Below are 22500 nucleotides of genomic sequence, written 5' to 3'. Positions count from 1 at the left end.
TCCGGGCAGATATGTACAGTCCGCCTCGCCCGTCTCATTTCAATTGGCCTCCATCTGTTTTGTCTATCCATGAAAAGGTCTATTATGATCCTCTGCTCTTTGTACAAATGGACTACTAAGCGGATAGGGAGCCCGAGCCCCCCCCCCCGAGCCCCCCCCACCCCCCTCTCACTGAAACATTAGATTCCAAGGAGCTCGTCCTGCTCCGCTTTAATTACCCCGAGCCGGGCGGAGGGGCCTTAATTTTAACGAGTTTTAAAACGCTCCGTCTTTAGATTCGCTGCAGAAAAGAAGCATCAGAATAGGAGGAGGGAGTAAGGGGGGGGAGGGAGTAAGGGGGGGGAGGGGGGGTGGGCTCTTTATTAACCCTACAGTGACTAGCTAATGTGATTGAAGTGGAACCACCTGGCGGGGGGAACTGTATCGTCAGCTGCCAGTGAAGGCCGGGGCGAGCGGGGGAGGACCAGGTGCTGCCGCTCCAGCCTCTTTAATTGTTGCCGTGTAATAGCTTGCTTCAGTGCACAGTGCGGCTTGGGGCTAGGATTAAAAAAAAAAAAAAAAAAGCTGTTGCTGCTAGCTAGCACACAGAAGTCCATTTTCTTTCACCACACACACACACACTTAATCTTGAAACACCCCCCCCCCCCCCCCCCACTAAGAGACAGACAGACACACACTCCTTCAGTGGTAATGAAAAAGGGGAAGGCAGTGAGGGAGGAGGGGATGAAAGGAGGCCAGAGGAGCTGAGGAGGAGGCTATCTGAGGTGAACAGCCGCCGCGTCCGGAGGTTTTTGGAAAAGGCTGAAAACTGCTGGATGGAACATCAGCATGACGAACATCTGAATCCTTAACCCCGTGTAGTCCAAGAGGAGACTTAAGGCGTCAAGGTCCAGATCTCAGCGGAGGGAAGAGATTCTCTGCTGTCCTTCTAAATTCAAGGAGCGGAACTTCCCCCGCTTCAAAACGTTTCTCTGAAGCTGTTCTCACATTTTGAGGAGATTTCCGAGCAGCCTGCCTCTGAGGTTAGAGCGGTTCATATCTTTACTTCCTGTTCCTCGGAGTGGAGAGGTAATGATGGTTTAGTTCTTGATGGTATGTTACATATTGTCAGGTGTATTCTATGGCCACACAGCCGACCCCCCACCCCCTCAGACACACCTGTTGTAGACCTGAGTGCACTCTTCCCGGTCGGAGTGTGAGTGCTCGCACAGACTGCTGCAGATGTAACGTAATCTTCCTGAGTGTCAGTCGGGCCACAGATGGATCAGTGAGAGGAGGCTGAGTGCTGCTGCGTTCAGGGACCCCCCCCCTCCCCGGTGCACTGGCTGCCAGGTAACCGTCCACAGGGCCCCCCGGGCTGACCTGAGCTCCTGCGGGGGGAGAAAACTGGTTAGAGAAAACAGAACAACACGGAGAATGTGCAGAGGGGAGGACAACCTTTGAGTTGGCCTTAAAAGATGTAAACAAGCTTTTTATATAAACAAAAAAACATAAAAACTACAACTTCTGCATGTTGCGCCAGTGCAACCCGGATAAAAAGAAGAAGAAGTTAGGGATGATTCATGGCTCTGCTCTTCATTCATGTATTAACATTTTTACATTTGTCAGAAATTCATCCAACATCATCGAGGCCTGAATGATCGAGCTGAAGATGCAGATTCAAGATTAAAGAATCAGGTTAAATTAATATTTTAAGGTGTAAGGTGTGAAAATGACGGGGCAGAGGGTCAGACCTGGTGAATACAGACGTCCTCTCAGAGCCTCACAGTTTGTATGAACATCAGCAGGGTTGAAAATCTAATCTCCAGACATTGAAAATCGGTCTCTGAAGCTCTTCTGTCATGTTATGCAAAGTGAAACAGGGAATTCATTTCCTCTCCTGCTTTACGACACACGTGAAAGCTTTTAATCAGAGAGAGCGCTAGGAGGAGGAAAAAAATAAAACACACCCAGGAGAGACTCAAATGAAGAAATAACAACAAAGCACAAAAAAAAAAACCAAGAAACTACAATCTGAAGTTGTTTCTGTCCGTCGTATCTGTGCGTGTTTACAAACGGATTGAATGGAATAGTTGCAGCTTTCTTTTTTTAATACTCTTGAGCCCCGCTTCATCCTGCTGGTGCTCAGCTGCCTTTGAGGAGAATGTATCCATAAAAACGTCTCGGGGAGGCCGTCTCTCCATTTGACAGCCCGCCGGGAGAACAAAGGCTCAGCGCTAATGCAACCAGGATCAACCGCCCGCTCTCTCTCCCATCGAGCAAGGTGCCAAGATGCACTCGCTCTCCGCACGCCGTGCCACCGGGGACCGTCTTCAAAAGCCTAATGCAAAGTGAGTCATCCTCCGCCCGGCTCATGTTAAGTCCCCCCTTTAATTCAGCCCCCTTTGGTTAATTATTTGCCGTTGTGTTTTACCCATCTGAGCCCGTGTCAACAATCACAATATTAGTTGGGAAAAGGGCGGTTAGATGGAGGGCGGCCTGAAAGCACAGCAGCCTGGAAAAATGCAGGGTGGAGCTGGGGGGGGGGGGGGTTGTGCAGCCATCTGTGACCCCCTGCCCCCCCTCACCAGAAAACACCAACAAGCAGCAGGTCCCATGTGGGCGAGCGGGTTCTGCCGGGTGTCGGCCTCTTGTTGGTGTTTAGTTGATGTTATTTATTAACAGAAGCAGGCGGATGAGATGATGAGAGAGGGAGAGCCAGGGAGATGTTGGAGGAGACGTTCTTTTTTCTAAGGGGGGGGGGGGGGGGTGATTTGGCACAAACATGGCGTCCAGCGGAGAGTCGGTCCAGCCAGAGGACAGAGGGAGAGCGAGGCCGGGGCCATCTGTGGGACAGACATGGTAGACGGGTCTCAAACGCTGCCAAGAAGTGATGGCACCGAGGAGGATTTTTGTGTCTTGACAAAAAACTGTATTTAGCCCCGCCGTCCTGAGGGATGCGGGGGAACAAATAACACAAAGTGAAAGACGAGAGGGGTAAAGGCAGAGTGAAAATGTAAAATATGTTGCGTTTAAAATGTGCAAAATCTGAAATTTAATCAAAACTCTGCAACAAATGTTTGTTTCCTTAAGGTTTAAATATTGCAATGTCCGTTCACTAACATGCACGTGATCTAAGAGTGCACATCGATTGGAGAGAGAGAAAGTTTTAAAGCAACTTTATGCGACTTTTCCACCTTAAAATAGAAGATTTACAGTCGATGTGATGGTTCAATAACCTTCAACCGGGAGAATGGAGTCCGTCCCGTTTCCACAGAGAGCCCCCGTCGCCTGTTTTCAGCAATATGTAACTTTGGCTCTGACTTTGAGAAGAGTACGTAATATTACGATGGCGCAGTTGCACTCAAAGACCTTTAGTGGGCGCCAAAGAGCACCAAGCCAAATTCCACTCAATTTGTCTTTATTTTATTTTACCAGGAAAACATTCTCGTTGAGATACAGGATCATTTTTTCAAGAGAGTCCGGGCCAAGACAGCAGCATCAAAGTTTCCCACAGAGAACAAAAAGATCTCATCCATCAACCAATCAGAAGCAGAGAAACGTGTGCGTACAGTCATCATGACGTCCCTTTAAGTCTAGTTGTAAATAACGGGGCGCCATGCAACAATCACATAAGAGTGTAACGGGGTTATAGTATTTCAGATCTTCAGATCTCCAAAGCTCTCGATACAGAATTGTTAAAAAGGAAAAGGAGAAGTTAGCTAAACCCCAACAGCGTTCATATTCAGAGGGATGAGCTCTACACATAAAAATGTTTTTGTACCAGGCTGCCACCAAGTTACATTTTAAAATGGGGCTCTAGGGGGGTTGACTCACTTTTGGCTCAGTCCTCAAGTGGACGCTTTGAGGAACTGCAGGTTTTTCTTTGTACTCTGAAGGTCTCTGCTCTGGCATCATTTATTGATGTCTTGATGTGAAGATAACTTGAAAGTAGAAATGCATTTAAGAAATTCCACTTGTGAATGTTTAGGTTTTTTTTTTTTTTTTTAGTGCGTGAAGCAGTTAATGAATACGTCACACCTGAATTGCAAGGACGTCCACTAAGTTGGATTATTCCATTAAGAATTAGTAGAAATATTTGTTGCAGTTTGTAAACACGACGTTCAAACTGGACTCCCTCCTCCTCCTGGGCTCAACGACCACCAGAAGCTCCGCCCCCTGCAGGATGTAGTGTGTCTGTCTACTGCTGGTAGCTACACTGCAAGCTAACGCATTGAATGGCGTCCAACCAGTGAATTGTATCCACTCCTAAACTCACCTGCTGCGCTGTCATTGGCTGGAGGAAACACACCAGCTCCGCCCAGAAACGTCCAGAGTCAACCAGAACAAAGCAGATCAGTAAAATCCAGTCAGAGGACTCTGCAGACACAGTCACCACCACACATGTACAGAGGCCCAGAAGGGACGATGGAGCAGCTGACTGTGTCTTTAATTATTATTATTAGTCAATTTATTGAACATGTTAACAAAATCACAAAATAAAAAGGAAAATCACAAAACAAAAAAACAAACTGGATCCATATCAACAAATAAATAACTGAAATAATATAGTTCATGTTCAAAAGGGATAGGAACCCCTTCTTATTTTTGTGCATTATTCACAGAAAAATAAAAATGTTTTCATCAATCAGTGTATGATGTTTGACTTGTTGGCCAAAACAAATTCAGTTTTTAGACAAAACAACAAAATAATGGGAAGAGATTAATCGAGACCATCAGCCAAGAAATAACCAAACAGAAAAACAGAAAATCACTGCTCCAGCTCATATCTATTCAATATTTCATTCCTGAAGAGTTTTTTGTTTTGTTTTAATATAGTGTTAAATTTTTTCAGCTCGTCATCACAGTTGTTCCACAGACTAACACCCTTAGTGAAGTTTTGCATTCGTTCTGATCGGTAGTTTCTTGAACATACAGGTTCCTCTCAACTTATGTTTGCTTTCTTTGCTGTCTTTAAGAATTGTACATAAACACCAAATACTGTAATCATCAGAACTCTTTGTAGTTCAGTTTCGTTCCACGAAAACAGTTTCCTGGGAAAGATTGCAGATTCAGTAAGTATGTCCCCTCTTGTGCTTCTTCAACTTCTTTTTTTTCTTCTGTTTTGGAGCATACCGCGCTCTTCTTCTAACCCCTGACAAAATAACAGAATGACAGAGTGAGTGAAAACGATGTTGTCATGTTGTGATTGTATTGGAAGATCAAAAAATATCTTTTGCAGAAAACAAATAAAATACAACTTCAGACCCCCTCCCAAAAAAAACAACATAATGCTTTTTGTCCCCCCGCACACAAACAGCCGAGAGCAGCAGCAGCATCTTCAGGAGAGCAGGATGCTGATGTAGAGTGAGAGAATGTCCCCGAGGTTCAATTACTGAGCCTCCACAGGTCGTCTCAGCCTTCATTAGCTGCCTGCTGGAGCAGACACTCCTTCCTCCGCTCCGTGTGCCGCTTGTATTGTTGCTGAACCTTCGGGGAGAAGCCTCCCTCTCTCTAATGATCACACAAACAGCTTTCGCAGAGAGCAGGTCTCTGCTGTGTGCTGTTATGTGCTTTGTGTAATGCAGCGGGGGGAGGGGGGGGGGGTCTCGTCAGCCACCTTCTGAATCCCCCTGCAGCCCTCGGCACGCTCTGTTCCTGCCGCATCCCCACCTGAACGCCTAACTAGACGCCCGGGTGTTGGCATGCCCAGACAGGGTGGAGGCTGATCAGCAGACCTGAGCTTCACCTTTTTGTTTTTTGAGGAATGGGTTCACCGTCAGCTGATGCGCTGATGATCAACTCAATCAGACCTTCAGAGAACAGTTTGTTACTGACCTTTGTGACTTCAGGGGACGTTACACATCAGGAAACTTTTAAATCGTTTAAATCATTTAAATCGGCCTGGAGCCCCCTTTGGTCTCAGCTGTTACTCTTGGTCTATAAATCTGTGCACATTTTATCACCAATCTGAGGAAATGAGGGCATTGATTTGTAAACACGATTTGCTTTTTTCAGAGATCAATCAGATGTCCAATTAATCTTGATTTAGGGTGCGGTTTGACGCAGTGTTCTGACAGTTTACAAATCTGTTCCCACAGTTAATGAGAGTGAAACTGTTCCCACAGGTGGCACAGTTAATGAAACCATTTCAATCAGGAGAGACAATTGAATAAAGAAAATGATTTATTACAGTGAAATATGGAAATCTTTCTTGACAGAAAGACTCTATGGGGTGGGCGATGTGTAGGAGAATGACAATTCTGAGCGACGTCAGAATAGATCCCCCCCACGGAGTCCAGACCCTGGTGGTGGTGAAGCTGATGACTTGATGAGAAATGATGGACGATGATTCTGCGAGATGGCGGTGTTAGGGGAGGTGGAGGGGCGCACGAAACATCATCATGAAGGAACTAAAGGCAGAGAAAGAATCATATTTAAAAGGGGAGCGGAACGATGATAGGTTGAAAATAAGGGCGGAACACCATGCTATTGGTTAGATGAGTACCGCTGACGAGACAGCTGATTAACCAATGACAGCCCCAGAAAATGACAGCTCAAGAATGACAGCGGAAACGAGAGTAAGCCTGCAAAGAAAGATGAATGAGAAAGACCCGATCGTGAAGGCAGTTATAAAGTCTTCCTGACTGAATTTACGCTAGAGCTTCATCTTACTGAACCGTTCCCACATTTTAAACTCACTAATTTGATATTAGCGGGCACAGATTATGAATCTATGTGGACTGATTATATAGTAAATAGTAAATGGATTTGAGCTTTTCTCGTCTACTGACTACTCAAAGGGCTCACCGAAACATTCACAAACTGATGGTAGAGGCTGCTGAGTAAAGAGTCTATCAGAACTAATCCATTCACACACATTAATACACCGTTGACAAAGCAGTGGGAGCAGCTTGGGGTTAAGTGTCTTTCCCGAGGACACATCAGACATGTGGCTGCAGGAGCTGGGGATCGAACCCCCGACCTTTCAGTTGAGGGACGACCGACTCTACCAACTGAGCCGCATGCATATAAAACATGTAATCAGTTCATTAATAACTTTAAATTCTTACCAATAGGAGGATACATAAATTCACAGATTAACCTCCACCTCATCACACGTCTGTAATGTTCAAATAACGACTTATATGATGTGATAAAGTTGGGAAAGAGACCACTCTGTATTCATGGTTTTAAAATCAGAAAGAAAGATAGTTTCATTTTATTTGAAACTCATCCAAAGTTTTTTTCCTCCAGAACATTTAATAAGAGGCACACACACACACACACACACACACACACACACACACACACACACACACAAGAAAAAAAAAATCCCAATTTTCACCGTCACTGAGCCTCATCCATGAGAAACGTGCGGCTCACAATCACATTAGGCAGCAATCAGGTCTCCTCTCTGTTACAGCAGCGTCTTAATTTCCTAAACCCGGCATGCAGATGAAAATTTAATCTGCTCACTTATTCTGGTAATGGAGATGGAAATTAGATTACAGCGTATCTCAGCTCAGAGCCATCTGGGACAAGACTCGTGCTGGAAACTTTCACTACTCGGCTTCTTCTGAGGAGAAGACGGAAGAAATTAACCATCGGATTTAATCGATGGATTCCACCTGTAAACCCCCTCCTCACTGGATGTTTCCAAACCAAAATGCACAAAAGAGTCCCCCGAACATTTACCTCGAGAGCATTTTTTTTAAGTTTCTTCACACAATCATTCGACTGAGTTTCCTGCAATATTTGCGTTTATTCAAAGAAACGACACAGTAAGGGAATCGGGTTCTGGTCTTCAGTGGTGACTCTAGAGTCTGTTGGGGCCCCGGGCAGAAATTAATTGGGGGGGCCTCCAACCAGCGTTCATCCCCATTATGTCTGCCAGTGTCTTCTTTTTTTCTTTGTTGACTTAAATTGACAAACTTTGGTTTTCACAGCAATAAAGCATTCAACACTTGCAAAATTTGCACATTTTGAGCCACTGCTGCTGTGGTTTAAATTTTGTCAACCCTTGGGGCGCCCTACTAATCTGGGGGCCCCCAAGCAGTTGCCTGCCCTGCCCTGACCTAGACCCCCCTAGACATGGATATTGAACTCACTAAAAGAGTGCGTTTATCCTCCGCCATTGTTGTTGAAGAAGCTGATTCCAGAAGTCTTGTCACTTTTGGTTTTGATTGTGGCATTTTTTGATTTTGAAGTGTCATTGACGTGTTTCCTGAAGTTGAATTATTTATTTATTTTAATTTTATTTTTTTTATTTTACCTTTATTTATTCTCAAGAAATCATTGAGGGTAAGCCCTCATTTACAATGACGTTGAGAGTACAATTAAAACGAATAAGAGACAAAAAAAGACGAAAAACAACGAAGACAAAATACATAGATTATAAGACCAGAAGAATAAGCAGTAAGCAGGTAACTACAGTTAATAACATTTACACTCATGAGTACAGTGAGCTGTGATCAAGTTTTTAAATTGACCCATAGTAACCATTGTATTGAGTTTGAATGTGTTTTGTATTGTGTTCCAGGTGTGTGCAGCACAAAAGGTGAAGGATGTTTTCCCAAAGTTCGTTTTTACATATGGAACCGTTAACATCAGCCAGTCACTTGATCGAGTCTGATACTGATTATCAGCCCAGATTAATAAAGAAGTGATGTATGCTGGTAGATTACCCACAAGTGATTTATAAATAAATAGCAGCCAATGCCATTCACGTCTAACTGTTAGTGAAGGCCAACCAACTTTATCGTACAGGATGCAAAGATGAGTGGAACATTTGTCACCAGTGATAAATCTGAGGGCGGAGTGATAAACTGTGTCTAATGATTTTAGGGTGGAGGCAGAAGCATGTCTATAAATGACATCCCCGTAGTCCAGAACAGATAGGAAGATGGCTTCAATTATTCGCTTTCTACTCACTAAGGGGAAGGTCACTTTGTTTTTGTACAAGTATCCAATTTTCTGTCGTAGTTTAGTGGTTAATGTATCAATGTGAAATTTAAATGAAAGGGATTGATCCAACCAGATGCCAAGATATTTATAATGAGGTACTCTTTCAATATTGTGACCTTCCAGAGTTGTTATATGCAAGTCATTGTCTGTGGTATTTCTGGCTCGTGTAAAGAGCATGTATTTAGTTTTCTCTGCATTCAGTAATAATTTTAAATCGAGGAGTGCATTTTGTAATTTGTGAAGTGCTTCTTGTAAAGTTTCCATTGCTAAGTGTGCAGTCTCAGCAAAACAATACAAAACTGTGTCGTCAGCGTAGAGATGGGCCTTACAATTTGTAAATACAGAAGCAATATTATTAATATAGATCGTGAACAGCACAGGACCCAATACAGAACCTTGTGGAACCCCTTTTGATAGTGGTAAGTATTCAGAGCGATCAGATTGTACAGTCACACATTGCAATCTATTAGACAGATAATTCTGGAACCATTTAAATGAGGAGTTGTCAAAACCAACATCATGTAGCCTCTGCAGGAGTATGGTGTGATCAACAGTGTCAAACGCTTTAGTTAAATCAACAAAGAGGGCAGCACAGTATTTCCCTTGATCAACAGCAGATACAATATTATTTATGACAAAGGTAATTGCTGATGTGGTGCTGTGTTTTTTTCTGAACCCAGATTGGTGAGGACTTAATACAGAATTTCTTGAAAGGAATGATTTTAGTTGATTATTGACTAATGTCTCCAGGATTTTAGAGAGGCTGGACAGTTTGGAGATCGGCCGGTAGTTGTTGAGTTTGTTTTTGTTGCCGCCCTTATGCAGAGGGACGATGTGTGCTGACTTCCAAACCTGAGGGACAACTCCAGTGGTGATTGAAAGATTAAAAATATAGGAAATTTGTTCCTTGATTAGAGGGGCACAGAGTTTTAAAAAGTACGGCTCTAGATTATCTTCTCCCATTGCTTTCCTAATATCTATAGAGTGCAGAGCCTCCATTACAGCAGAGGAAGTGAAGGCCTGTATAGTAAATTTAGGGGAATGGTTGTGGGAAGTAGGAATATGAGCCAGCGGCCGGATATTAACAGTGTTTCCAGAGTACAATGTTTCAAACTGACTCCCAGAAGCAGCAAAATGGAGGTTAAAGGGTTAGGGTTAGCTAACGGCAAATATCTGAAGTTTTATTTGTTTGGCCTTCATTTAAAGTAACATAAGAAGGGAGAGATGGGGAGGATTTATTTTTGTTTATATTCACTGCTTTCCAGAATTTTGAAGGGTTTGAAGAGCAACTAGAAATCAACTCCTGGTGATAAGAGGTTTTAGCTTTTCTCAGTGAATATGTGCATTTATTTCTGAGTTGTCTGAATAAAAGCCAATGGGCTGCTGTGCCTGTCTTTCTTGCTAATGCCCAGGCTTTGTCCCTTTCCTTTAAAAGTAATGATAATTCAGTGGAGAATTATTATTACAGCTGAGAGGGTCAAGGAGGTCAAGGAGGGGTCACCAAGATGTCACCAAGACGACTGCTGTTCTGTTACCAAACATGTTGACCTACTTGACCTTTATTTAAAGTGCATGGATGCCTTAAATGACATCGCCAATAGGTGCATCTGCTCTTCGCAGAAGTTTACATTCTTGTAGGAAAATGTTGATTTTGGAGAGTGAGGCCCCGTCACCACATAGCGTCTTTTTCTGAGCACCAGCATCTTTTTTTTTTTTTAAATGTTCAATGAGGAGAGAGCGCTCGGACACCTAGAGAAAATGCATCCAGTGTCTTTTTTCTGAGAGCTCCTCCTTTTTTTTTTGCTGCGGCCGCTCCGAGGTGAAAATCTTCAGAAAGGCGCTTGTTGACGTCACCGGCGCTTTTTCTTCAAATGTTTATAGTTTTTGCCGGCTTGGAATCGTGTCTTGTACCCACATCCTCCTCGCTCTGTGTCTCATCAGGAAATAAACTATCTAAAATATAAAACATGCAGTAAAAAGTAACGGAGCAGTGTTGGTCTTCCAGCGGCTGTTGTCAAAAGACTGTTGTCATGGAGACAGGACGGACTTGCAGTGCTTTTCTTCTCAGAGCCCAAACGCTTCATGCAAGCGCTATTTTTTTAGAAAGGTTTTTGTAAGATGTGCTGTCCCAATAAATTCATTTTTAAGATGTGTTTGAACATTTTATCTGTATAGGTTACGCTGTGTTTAACTTCTCTCTGTGTCTAGTATGAAGGTCGGTCCGTCTGTATGCTGACGACTCTCAGGTTTATTTTAGTGTCAGTTTTTTTGATCGTTGCAGGTGATCATTGATGGTTTTATTTACTGATGCAGGAAGAGATGTGTGCTGTTCCATGTGTGTGTCTTCATGCCTTTATAGCAGCGCCACACTGAGCCCCCATGTGAACAGCTTCATATTTACAGGCCAATTATCTCTCTGAGGGAGGGTCGGCGTGACCGCAGGCCTCTTGAGTGTGTTACAGGAAGGTCAGTGATGCCAATGGGGGCTAATTAAGCAACCGGCGCTCAAGAGGTAGTCGAGTGTGACTCACCCGCTACTTTAGCCGTCAGAGGAATGTCTTGTTTCTTAAATTTTCAAGGACGTTTTTTGCTTCTCAAAGCGAAGATGGTTTTCCTCGAGTGTTTTGACCTCTTGATAAACACTTGAAATAGCCCCCTGGTGGATCTTCTCCTCGGTTTCAGATCACTTCTATTTACTTGTGTTTACAGAAGAAAAGCTGGAGGAACACGGGATAATTCAAGGTGAAATGGGAACAGAAGCACTCCTCCCACAATGAAATGTTTTTTTTTTCAGGGATAATGACCCGTCAAAGGCCTGGAGATCTTGTGTCCTTACATCATCTTTGAGGTCAGAGACTTCTCGTCATGGTCTGCCATCGCAATAATCCTCTGGCCTGCAGCTCCATTAGGCAATGAAACACGTTGTCCGACTGTGCGGTTGGAGGGGGGGTTAATCCTCCAGCAGCTCGTCTGTAAAAAAAGGCCTCAGCTGCCACCCCACAAACCTTTGAAACCTCTGTCAGTTTATGGGGACTTCAGACGGACCTTTCTGCCTGACCCTTATTGATTCAGGTCTTCACCGCGCCCTCTTCAAGTCCCCAACCGCCCACACACACCAACACACGGTCTGCCTCCAAAGAGCTCAGGCCCTCGAGCTACAACACTGGGGTGCCATAATGTTTCAATTACTGATGCCTGTCATTGTTCAGTGACAGGAGGGATCCATCTCAACGGTCTGGCTTTAAGAATCGATATTTTAGGGGGAAAAGGGGTCATTTTTTTCCTTGTAATTCTTTTCTACTTTGCAGGTCTACAAAGTGTTTGGTCTCTTTTAGCTCAATGTGTTGATTTGACGTCACATAGTTTGCAGAAATGAATCTCTTAATTCACCTACTGAATGCTTCTTGTGGAGAACAAAGCATTCGACAGACTCGGAGACTAGGAGGTGGAAAAAGCAGGGCGCGTTTTGCAACATAAGAGACAATCATAAGAAGTGACCCTTAACTGGAAAACGAGTACATTTTAAGAAAAGGTCACCGGGAGTCATGCCAGATGAGATTTACACAAACAGAACTCGCAGGGTCGGCCATTATTGTCGTAGTCCAACTACTCAGCGCCTGGCTATTGACAGGAGCCATAATGTGCATGTGTGTGAAGGATCCATTTTCAGTTTACAAGACGACTTTTAAAAAACTGGAAACATCTACAGATTGGTTTCTTTTCTACATGTGCATGGTTCATTCACTTATGACTCACACGTTTATGTTGCTCATATTGCCATTCTTTTTTTTTGTTTAAAGACTTTATATGTGATGTTTTGATCCAGCAGATGTCGCCCTTGAGCACCAGCATGAAACCAAAACAACTCGCGCTGCATTGTTGTGTTAGCATGCTAATGCTAGCGATCTTTATTATGCTCGTATCTTCACACTGCATGTAAATTTACCTGAAATGAGCGTGATCTAGAAACACAGTTAAGCAGTGAGTACAGTATGTTATTCTTCTTTTCTCTAGTCCCTCAATTAAACAACTTTTATACGTGAGGGGAGGAGTCAGCCGGCCGTCCGGGCGATGTAAACAAAGTGAAGATAGGACTCTGAAAACTCTGAAAACATCACAGACAGTGGGACTCGGGTGTTACACCCATTGTAGACAGTCATGACTCACAGAGTTATTTTCAGAGGATATACTTGATTTATATTTAAGAGTGAAAAATCACATATAAAGACTTTGGTTTATAGGTTTTTTTGGGGGCTTTTTGTGCCTTTATTTGAGAGATAGTACAGTGGATAGGGTCTGAAATGGGGGAGAGAGAGAGTGGGGAAAGACATGCAGGAAAGGAGCCACAGGTCGGATTTGAACCTGGGCCGCCCGCTTGGAGGACTATAGCCTCCATACATGGGGCGCGCACACTAACCACTGCACCACCAGCGCCCCTTATATTGCCGTTCTTGACCTGAGGTCCCTCAGCAGAAGTGAGTGAATGGGCGAGATTCACAACCTCTCCATAGGAAGGAAAAGCAACATCATGCCATGAATTTTCTTTCCCATTCCTTTCCAGGTTGTGCATCTCGCCGCTCCTCTCACTTCTGCTGAGCGACCTCAGGTCAAGAACGGCGATTTGAGCATCTTGCTCAAGGACACTACATCGGAACAAACAAACGGTCAGATGTTTTGTACCTGATATGTCTGCAAACGTGTAAACAAACCTTCACAAGGTCTCTAGCTTGAACTGTTCCTTCAAACCGCTCTGAGAGCAGGAATTCAAACAGATGTATGGGACCTGAGTGCTTCAGCGTCGGATCAATACTCGTCTGTGTGTGTGCGTGAAACATACCGGCTGCTCGTCCATCAGCGGCTCATTTCTGTGAAACTGAATGTGAAAAGCTCAGTTTCTATGGAGATCAAGGACCCGGGTCAGTTTTTAAATCAATTACGGCTGTAACATGCGGGCGTTTTGGGAGGACTGTTTTGTAAATTGAAGCGTATCCGTCGTTATTTTTGTAACTGAATGGTTCCATGCTTTTTTCATTTCAAACAAAGCTTTTAGGATGACTCATTCTGATGTGTTTCACGATCATTTCGTCTGGAGTGGGCGTCAATTTTCTGAAAATGGCAGCGTGTTAAGTCCTCATTTAGGCTTTTTATATAATTGTCATAAAATGCTGTAATTCTGTATACGGTAAAAAAAAAGAGGAGTGGTAATGCTGTGTTATGACCCCAAGCTAATCCTGAAGCTTTCAATGCAGCTAACACACCAAAAAAAAAAAAAAAATCAAGTATTCAAAAGGTCTATGTCACACAGCTGATTCTTTTAGAAGCGGAAACATCCATTATTAGATTTAACCCAAAAAATCAGGTTCTCTTTCTGCCATTAAAATGAAGCTCAGAGAAGCTGGTGGGTTTAAACTATTTACACTTACATTAAACACTCCCTCCCGCCTTCTACGCTCGGCCAAAGAAAGGCGTCTGATCCAAACTTCACAACAGGGTCCTAAGACGCGAACTAGACTCTCCTCCTTCTCCTTTGCACCTTTAAGAAAAAACTAAAGACCCAGCTCTTTATGAACACCTACAGTACGACCTTCATGATGACGTTATTTAGGATGGTTTTGATGCTGATTAGAGCTCTTAAGAACAGCTGTCAATGTTGTGCTTTATCTCTGGTCACTTCCTGTCAGCATCTCTGGTCACTTCCTGTCAGCACCTGTGTATCCAATCAGACTTAAAGCTGTTTTGTTTTCACTTCCTGACATTGTTTCCTCCTCTCTCCATCCTTGCTCGTGTTGTTCTTACTCTCTGGATTGGATTTGGTTTTGGAAAATCTTTATTGTCCCCCGAGGGGCAATTTGGTTTGCAACAGAGGTCCATAAAGGCAACACATCCATAAAAAACAACACAATTATGGACGTGAGTGAAATAAGGGACAAAAGACCAACAGTCCATAGTACATCCCTTTGGATAACAGCGTCTGCTAAGTGAATTGTAGGATTGTATTTTACGACTTATTTTTGAATGTCAGAATAAGAAAGTTACTGTTGTTATTTAGGGATTAAAGTGTTTCTTAGAGAGTCATCTGTTTTCATTATGTCTGTTGTTTTTCTGCTCGTTTTCTGGAAGTTTAGCGATACAGACAAAATGTTGAAATACCTCCAGAAATCATGGGGGCAGTGTGGAGCAGCGTAGCCAACAGTTTGAGCGAGACTAGCCAAACACAACGAAGAAGAATGTGCGAGTTGGAACTATAAACATATATATGATGTAACCTTGCTGAGCCATAGGGACACACAACTAAAACTGAACAGTTGGGCGGACATCGGACAGGAACTCAATGTCGGTAGGATGGCAGGAAGGAGAAGTGCAGGTCAGAGCCAGACTGCGCCCTCTGGTGGATGCATTTTTCTATGTCCATATAAAAAATATGGTTTGTGTAATTTCCATCATTTGATTCAAACATCTATTTTTATCTGAAAGGAAGCATAAATGAGGAGATATTGGGGACAGGATTTCTGTGTAAATTTTTCTTACATCAGGGTATTCTGGCATCTGTGTCACCAGACCGTTAGACCCCCCGCCCCTCGCTGTCTCAGGTGTTCTCCTGCGCAGCCTTGTGGAGTTTCTTTTCACTGATTCGTCATGCCTCGGCCGGGCTGCTGCGCCGGCGCGTGCCAGCTCACCGAGGAGGGCCGGGCCGGCCCCGCCAGACGGGCCACTCGGCCCCCGACAGTCTGCCCCTGTCAGCGAGGGGGCCCAGGAGCCGCCCGTCGGCCCTGGCAACCGTTCCCAGACTCCGCCTCTATCCTGTTACAAGAATAGACAGCGAATTCATCCCCCTCCCATCCCACCTCCTCTTCACTGTGAAGGCTTTTCATTAGCCGCAGTCATCAGGAGGTTAGACTGAATGAGACTCGAGGAGGGGATTGAACTCACACGTGCACGCACAAACACACACACACACACACACACACACACACACACACACACACACACGCACAAACACACACACACACACACACACACACACACACACACACACACACACACACACACACGCACGCACACACACACACACACACACACACACACACACACACACACACACACACACACACACACACTACAGCATAAACACGACCTTAAACTTAAAAAGTGATAGCCTGAAGTTTGCAATTTCAAAAACAGTCACCTATTAAATTTATAGAAAGGTGATCACAGGCTAAACAGATATCTCAATCTATGTGTTGTCAAAAATAGTCATTAAAACGTTTTACTTTGACTTCATAAATTGATGTTTGGGAGCATCAGTCAGGTGTGTCTGCAGCCTGAAAGGATATTGGATTGTGCAAACACTTCTTCATGCTTCATACTTTTGGCTGGTCTCAGTAATGTAGAAGTGTCTACCTGCATTCTTTTCAATGGCCAGCAGGGGCGACTTCAACAGACACATAAAAAAGTTGGTAGGAGGAGAAGCAGGGTCAGTACTGATGTCACAGAGGGAAGTTACGGGCTCACTGGCCCGAATACCCGCATTAGTCAATGAGAGGGAGCAGACCGGGGAGCTAACCTGAAGAACTTCAAGTCATTTGTAGTTTGTCAAGTCACATGTCTTGGTCTTTCCTCGGTCTGGATCCCTAAATGTCTTGGTCTTGACTCGGTCTCGATCCCTAAATGTCTTGGTCTTGACTCGGTCTCGATCCCTAAATGTCGTGGTCTTGACTCGGTCTAGACCCCTAAATGTCTTGGTCTTGACTCGGTCTCGATCCCTAAATGTCTTGGTCTTGACTCGGTCTCGATCCCTAAATGTCGTGGTCTTGACTCGGTCTAGACCCCTAAATGTCTTGGTCTTGACTCGGTCTCGATCCCTAAATGTCTTGGTCTTGACTCGGTCTCGATCCCTAAATGTCTTGGTCTTGACTCGGTCTCGATCCCTAAATGTCGTGGTCTTGACTCGGTCTAGACCCCTAAATGTCTTGGTCTTGACTCGGTCTCGATCCCTAAATGTCTTGGTCTTGACTCGGTCTCGATCCCTAAATGTCTTGGTCTTGACTCGGTCTCGATCCCTAAATGTCTTGGTCTTGACTCGGTCTCGATCCCTAAATGTCGTGGTCTTGACTCGGTCTAGACCCCTAAATGTCTTGGTCTTCCCTCGGTCTCGATCCCTAAATGTCTTGGTCTTGACTCGTTCTAGAACCTTACACGGTTCGTTTTTTTCTCGGAGCATTCTGTTCTCAGGTATATTTTGGTCTTGGTTACTATGCTCTTGACTACAACATTAGCATAGCGCCTTGCTAACTCACATCTGTGCTCCTTATGACCAATGCAAACAGCTTCTAAAATCTGAATCTGTTGATTTGACTGGTTGCACATCCTCGCGTCGAGCTTCACAACAAGTGTTTGTTTTCAAATTTGTAACTACGGTAACCAAGAGGTGTGTCAAGAAAAAGAAAAGGGAATAGCATTAAAATATTTAAATTAATGTTGAAAGCTCATCTGTCGCTTGACTCCTGCGTCCATTAGAGAAGCATTTTTTGGGGATAAAAAGATCTGAAAATCTTTTGTCCTCAAAGAGATGTCCTTTGTGTGAAATCTGTTCCCTTAAAAATCTGTTCTTGTTCATCGCTCGGATTCCTTTGTAGGCGGGTTGTCCGTCTGTCTGCACCCTGCTGCTCTGTTGTTTATGTAACGCTATTGGCTCGCCGTATAATGCACACACATCTCTGCATAGATGCTAAACAGGCGCGTTTTGTTTTTCCGCGGCTGGAGTGTGAAACAGGATCTGGTGCCGAGGAAGAATCAGGTTTCCAGAGGAGAGCCGGCTTCGGTCTGCTCATTAGAGATTCATTCTGAACAGCTTGTTATTATCTGTGGCCTCTGGATGTGTGAATAGATTTACAAGCATTAGGGCCGGGGCATTGTGCGGGGCATGTGTGGAGGAGGTCCTGGCCCCCTTTGTGTTTTGCCAGGGCCCTCAAATCAGCTGCAGCCCCCCCCCACCACCACCACCACCTCCCTCCACCCCCCTGCCCCACCCATTACCTCAGCCCTCTGAACAAAAGCTTTACAGAACACACTGATGTTTTGCAGGATTTTGGGGAATTACAGAACAGACGTGTGCTTTCAACCACAGCAGACGCAGAAATCTGTTTTTCCCAATTACAATGACGAGCTTCTGCACAGCAATCACGTAGCAGAGGGAGCAAGATTTAAAAAAAACCTTTGAAAACAGAACCAGGGTAACCCCCAATGATAAATGACTTTGTAGTCAAAATACTTAAATTATTTCATTTAATTTCATATTTAATTTATTTGCTCATTTCAGTGTATGGTTTCAACACAATAATACACAACAAAAGAATATTTTCTCATAATACTGAAACACTGTTCATGAGCAAAGAGGAGCAGGAAGTTATATGTAAATGTTTTGAAGAGTCAGATACGTGTTGTAATAGTCAACCTGTCAATCAGGACAGAGGCATGGCGACGTCGTTCAACCCTCCAGTGAAAGGATGTTCTCCATTTTAAAGGGGACATATTATGAAAAATCCACTTGTACAGTGTTTTTGAACATATATTTGAGTAACCTGAGAGTCTACAGACCCACAACATGTGAAATAAACCATCCAGTCCTTTGTTTGTGGTCTGCATAAGTCTTACAACACAGAGAAAAATGCTCCGTTTCAAATGTGCTCTCCTTGTGATGTCACAGTGGGATTCTGGTTAAAAGAAAAATCCCCTCCCCTCCCCTGGTATCTCCACCCATGGACTCCCCCCCTAACCTAGAACAAAACTTTTGCACAGGTCGGCCATTTTTATTCTCACTACAGAGGAGTGATGTCTTCTGGGAAAACTCAGGGGGCGGCTTTAAATTTAAAGAGACACACACACCAAAACGGAGCGTTCTGAGAGAGCTGGTTTATACAGGGTCACAAACCTCCTCTGGTGTTTGATTCATGTTATATTTTGACCAAAGCACAGATGTTTCATTTAGACCACAGGGGGACTGTTTGAAAAGGTGGAGGAGAGGACTGTTTGAAAAGGTGGAGGAGGGGACTGTTTGAAAAGGTGGAGGAGGGGACTGTTTGAAAAGGTGGAGGAGGGGACTGTTTGAAAAGGTGGAGGAGGGGACTGTTTGAAAAGGTGGAGGAGGGGGATCATATGTCCTCTTTAACTTTGTGCATGAACGTGTGAGACCAGTACCGTTACCAGAAGATTTTTTGGTTTCAGATTGTAGATCTGCCATTGGCCCTAAGCATTTTAGCAGCTGTAGGCTAGATGCAGTAAATTAGTATTAAAATGCACAGTATGTACATTTCACCACCAGGGGGCTCTCAACCGAAACAATAACAAAAGATGACGTTGAGGCTGGCGGGGAATCATGGGAGTGATTCTGTCTGCTACAGAAACTGACAGGTATCGACAGTTAATGCCCGACCTTAAGACGTCGTGTCACCTCTGATTCCATTCAAGTTGCTTATTGAACTGTAAACAAGTCTTGAAGTGGCTTGAAGACCTTTACTGTATGGCTAACTGCTGCGTTAGCCATACGGAGGTTATAACATGTCAGACGATATCTGAAGTGTTCTGAGATTGGTCAAAATATCGTCACTCAAAGACACAAGATGACGGCGACTAACATACCAAACTAGAGGCTTCAAATCAATGCTCCACAAACACAATAGCTGCCACTATGTCTCCTCAGCCTGAATTTAGCACCATCCAAACTGCGACCCTGATCCCTGTTGTTGTCAGGCAATCTTCATCGGACAAACAGCTTCTCCCTCGTACATATCGAGAGGGACAGAGGACTCCTCATGTGGCTGAGATAGATCTGCAGGCTTCAGCTTGTGCCGCATCAAAGACAGGAACAAGTGTCAATCAGCTTTATTGGCCATGTATGCTTACACACACACACACACAATCTGTCTCCAGTAACTGTGCTCTCAATGTACAAAGTTAAACATTAAACATAATATAAGCAAAAAAAAAACACACATTTATATAAGGCGAAATAAGACAATAGTGCAGTGGTGAGTAGCGCAAAAAAAATGCTGAACATGATAATAAATATATAGTTATGTAACAGATGGTTAATATATAAGTGGTAGAGTTTTTACAGTGTTTACATTAAGCAGTGTGCATAGATCGGTGAGAGGATAATATTTCAGTATATACGTGATTAAGTTCATTTTTCATCGAAAAATAAAAATAGTATAACATAGTTATAATAGTTACTATTCGCTGTTTTAAGTAATATTTCGCTCTTTGTGGACCCTTTTTTCACCATCTTATTTTCTCATTTTACTCCCTCTCCCGCTGAACCTCCTCGCCGCCTCTGTGCTGCCGGGTAGAGTTAATTAGCTTTCCCACTTTGAGAGCCTTTCGAGTCAGCAAGGTGATTAAGGTTTGAGTTGAGCCCTGCTAATCAGACGGGAGATGGGTATCACAGCCAGCTGGATCCAGTAAAGCTGATCAGCAGTCATCTGCAGACCCCGACCTTGGAACTGACGTCAGACGTCCAAACAGAACAGGCTGAACTCACATTTCACCGTGTTTCATCGTGGTTTTTAAGGCCTCGGATTAGATCGGGCGGATGACATTATGTGGAGAAAAAAGGGTCTTCAGGTAAAGTGTTTTTGAGAAGAAGCTCAACAAGAGATAATGTTACAGCCCGGCTCTTAGTCCCCGTGTCCACCTAGAGTTTTTTTCTCAGCGGCAGCTTCTTTTTTCAGTTGTTTTCAATGAGCAGAGAGAGGTCGCAGCAGAAAGTAGCCGCCTGCAGAAGTAGCGCAGCCCAGCGTTTTTTTTTTTCGGCTGCTACTAGCGCTAAAGTTGGAACTCTTTTCAGAAAGGCGCTGTTAACGTCACTAATCTTTGTACCGCTAACACAAATAAATAATCAGAGCACCTTTGAGTCAGGAGCGACGCTGCGATTGTCCTGTAGGAGGAATCGGAGCTCAAATCGGCCCGATTCTCCGGCAGTGTGAGCCGGGCTTTAAACATTCTGTGTAGCACTTTTCTGTTGTTTACAGGCTTCACTTTCTCTTCAGGTTTAGCTTTTTATGCTTCAATGTTACAACCAAGACGTTTTTCTTTTTTACTTTGTTTCATATTTAAGGTCATTGAGGATGTTCAATCGACACTTGAAAAACACTCAAGTTGTGACATTGAAATGTGGAAGCTTGTGACAGATGTAGAATAACTGCTGTCGGAGAATCTGTGGAGGAAAACATATTTCTGTTTATTTAACTGAGCTATTGAAAGCATGGCGAGGGGAAAAGGACATAAAGATAAGAAGCAAAGCTTTTCATCGGCCCTTGAAGGAAAACAAATGTTTTATGTTTGTTTTTCAGACGGAAGCAGAAAAGGTCGTCCACTATATATAGATGTCATGCCTGTAGTTCAGTTAACTGAGAGTATAGGCTAACAATACCACCTACTTCAACTGCACACATTTTTAAAGTATTAAATCATGGCCAATTGTTGCAGACCATGATCCATTTCTATGTTTTACTGTCACACTTTTGGAGTTTGTTTGAAGAGACAAAGTGGCCCAACATGTGAGCTGATATACAATCCAGAAATAATTCTACAGTGTTATGAAAGCTTGGTATCATTCTTCATGCCGTTTGGAGATGTTCCCTTCATGACATCACAAAGGGCAGTAGCCCCTCCCCCAGGTGGGTGACACTCCCACAGCTAGGTGTTTGTTCTGCCCTCTGAGTCTGCCTTCTCACCGTAAACAATAGGACATGGAGCGAGAAAGACCGAGTACACCCAAGCCCTTCCAGAGAGGGGGCGTGTTCAGACACAGCTCATTTACATATTTAAAGGTACAGACACAGAAACAGCCTGTTCTGAGCAGGGCTGAAATAGAGGGGTTTATAGACATGATCAAATACAGGATCAGAGTGGATTTAGAACAAGAAACTTCACACACATGTTTTGAGGAGCTCTGAGACTTATTTAAACTGAAGAAGAAGAGGAGGAGAGTATTTCACCACAAGGCCAAGAAGAATTTGGATTCCTGGAATAGGCAACATGTCAATCAGACATTCAGAAATGGTCACGTGTGGCCAAAACCAAATGAACTAACAAAAACACACTTGTTGCAAAAGTGCCAAACTAGACGCTTCAAAATGATGGTCAGAGTACAAACTAAACATGTGCTTTTTGTTCTTAGAGAAGTAAGTGCTGGGGGCGCCGGTTGGCCTAGCGGTTAGATTGCACACCCCATGTACAAAGCCTCTAGTCCTAGTGATGCTTGGCCCCTTGTCTGCTTGTCATTGACCCTCTCTTCCCAGTTTCCTACTCTATCTACTGCCCTATCTGCTCCTAAAATAAAAGCACAGAATCCCCCCAAAAATCTAAAAAAAACATTCAGATTCTGTGAACGGGTCAAGTCATTGTCTTGCACCTAAAGTGCGTCGAGCAGTCACTCCCTGAAGTTGATATTTTGTGATAAGGGATGTGCGTGATTAGCCGATTAAATGACATAACTTTGTCACTATAACTACAAGTCAGTAAAACTTGTTTTTAAATAGATTCAGGCCCTGC

General features: G+C 43.8%; 1 protein-coding gene across 1 annotated transcript in view; it reads left to right on the top strand.

Annotated features, from left to right (window-relative positions):
- The window catches only part of LOC132985376 (basic proline-rich protein-like), a 19146-nt gene extending 5575 nt beyond the window's left edge, over positions 1 to 13571 (top strand). The window contains exon 4 of the mRNA XM_061052727.1: positions 13508 to 13571. Coding sequence (XP_060908710.1) covers positions 13508 to 13571 — 64 coding nt within the window. The remainder of the gene's footprint in view (positions 1 to 13507) is intronic.
- Positions 13572 to 22500: the final 8929 nt, after the last annotated feature.

This window comes from Labrus mixtus, chromosome 12 (assembly GCF_963584025.1).
Source record: "Labrus mixtus chromosome 12, fLabMix1.1, whole genome shotgun sequence".
NCBI classification, from domain to species: Eukaryota; Metazoa; Chordata; class Actinopteri; order Labriformes; family Labridae; genus Labrus; species Labrus mixtus.
Note: the sequence above shows the minus strand (reverse complement) of the source record. Positions and strands in the feature narration are given on the sequence as shown.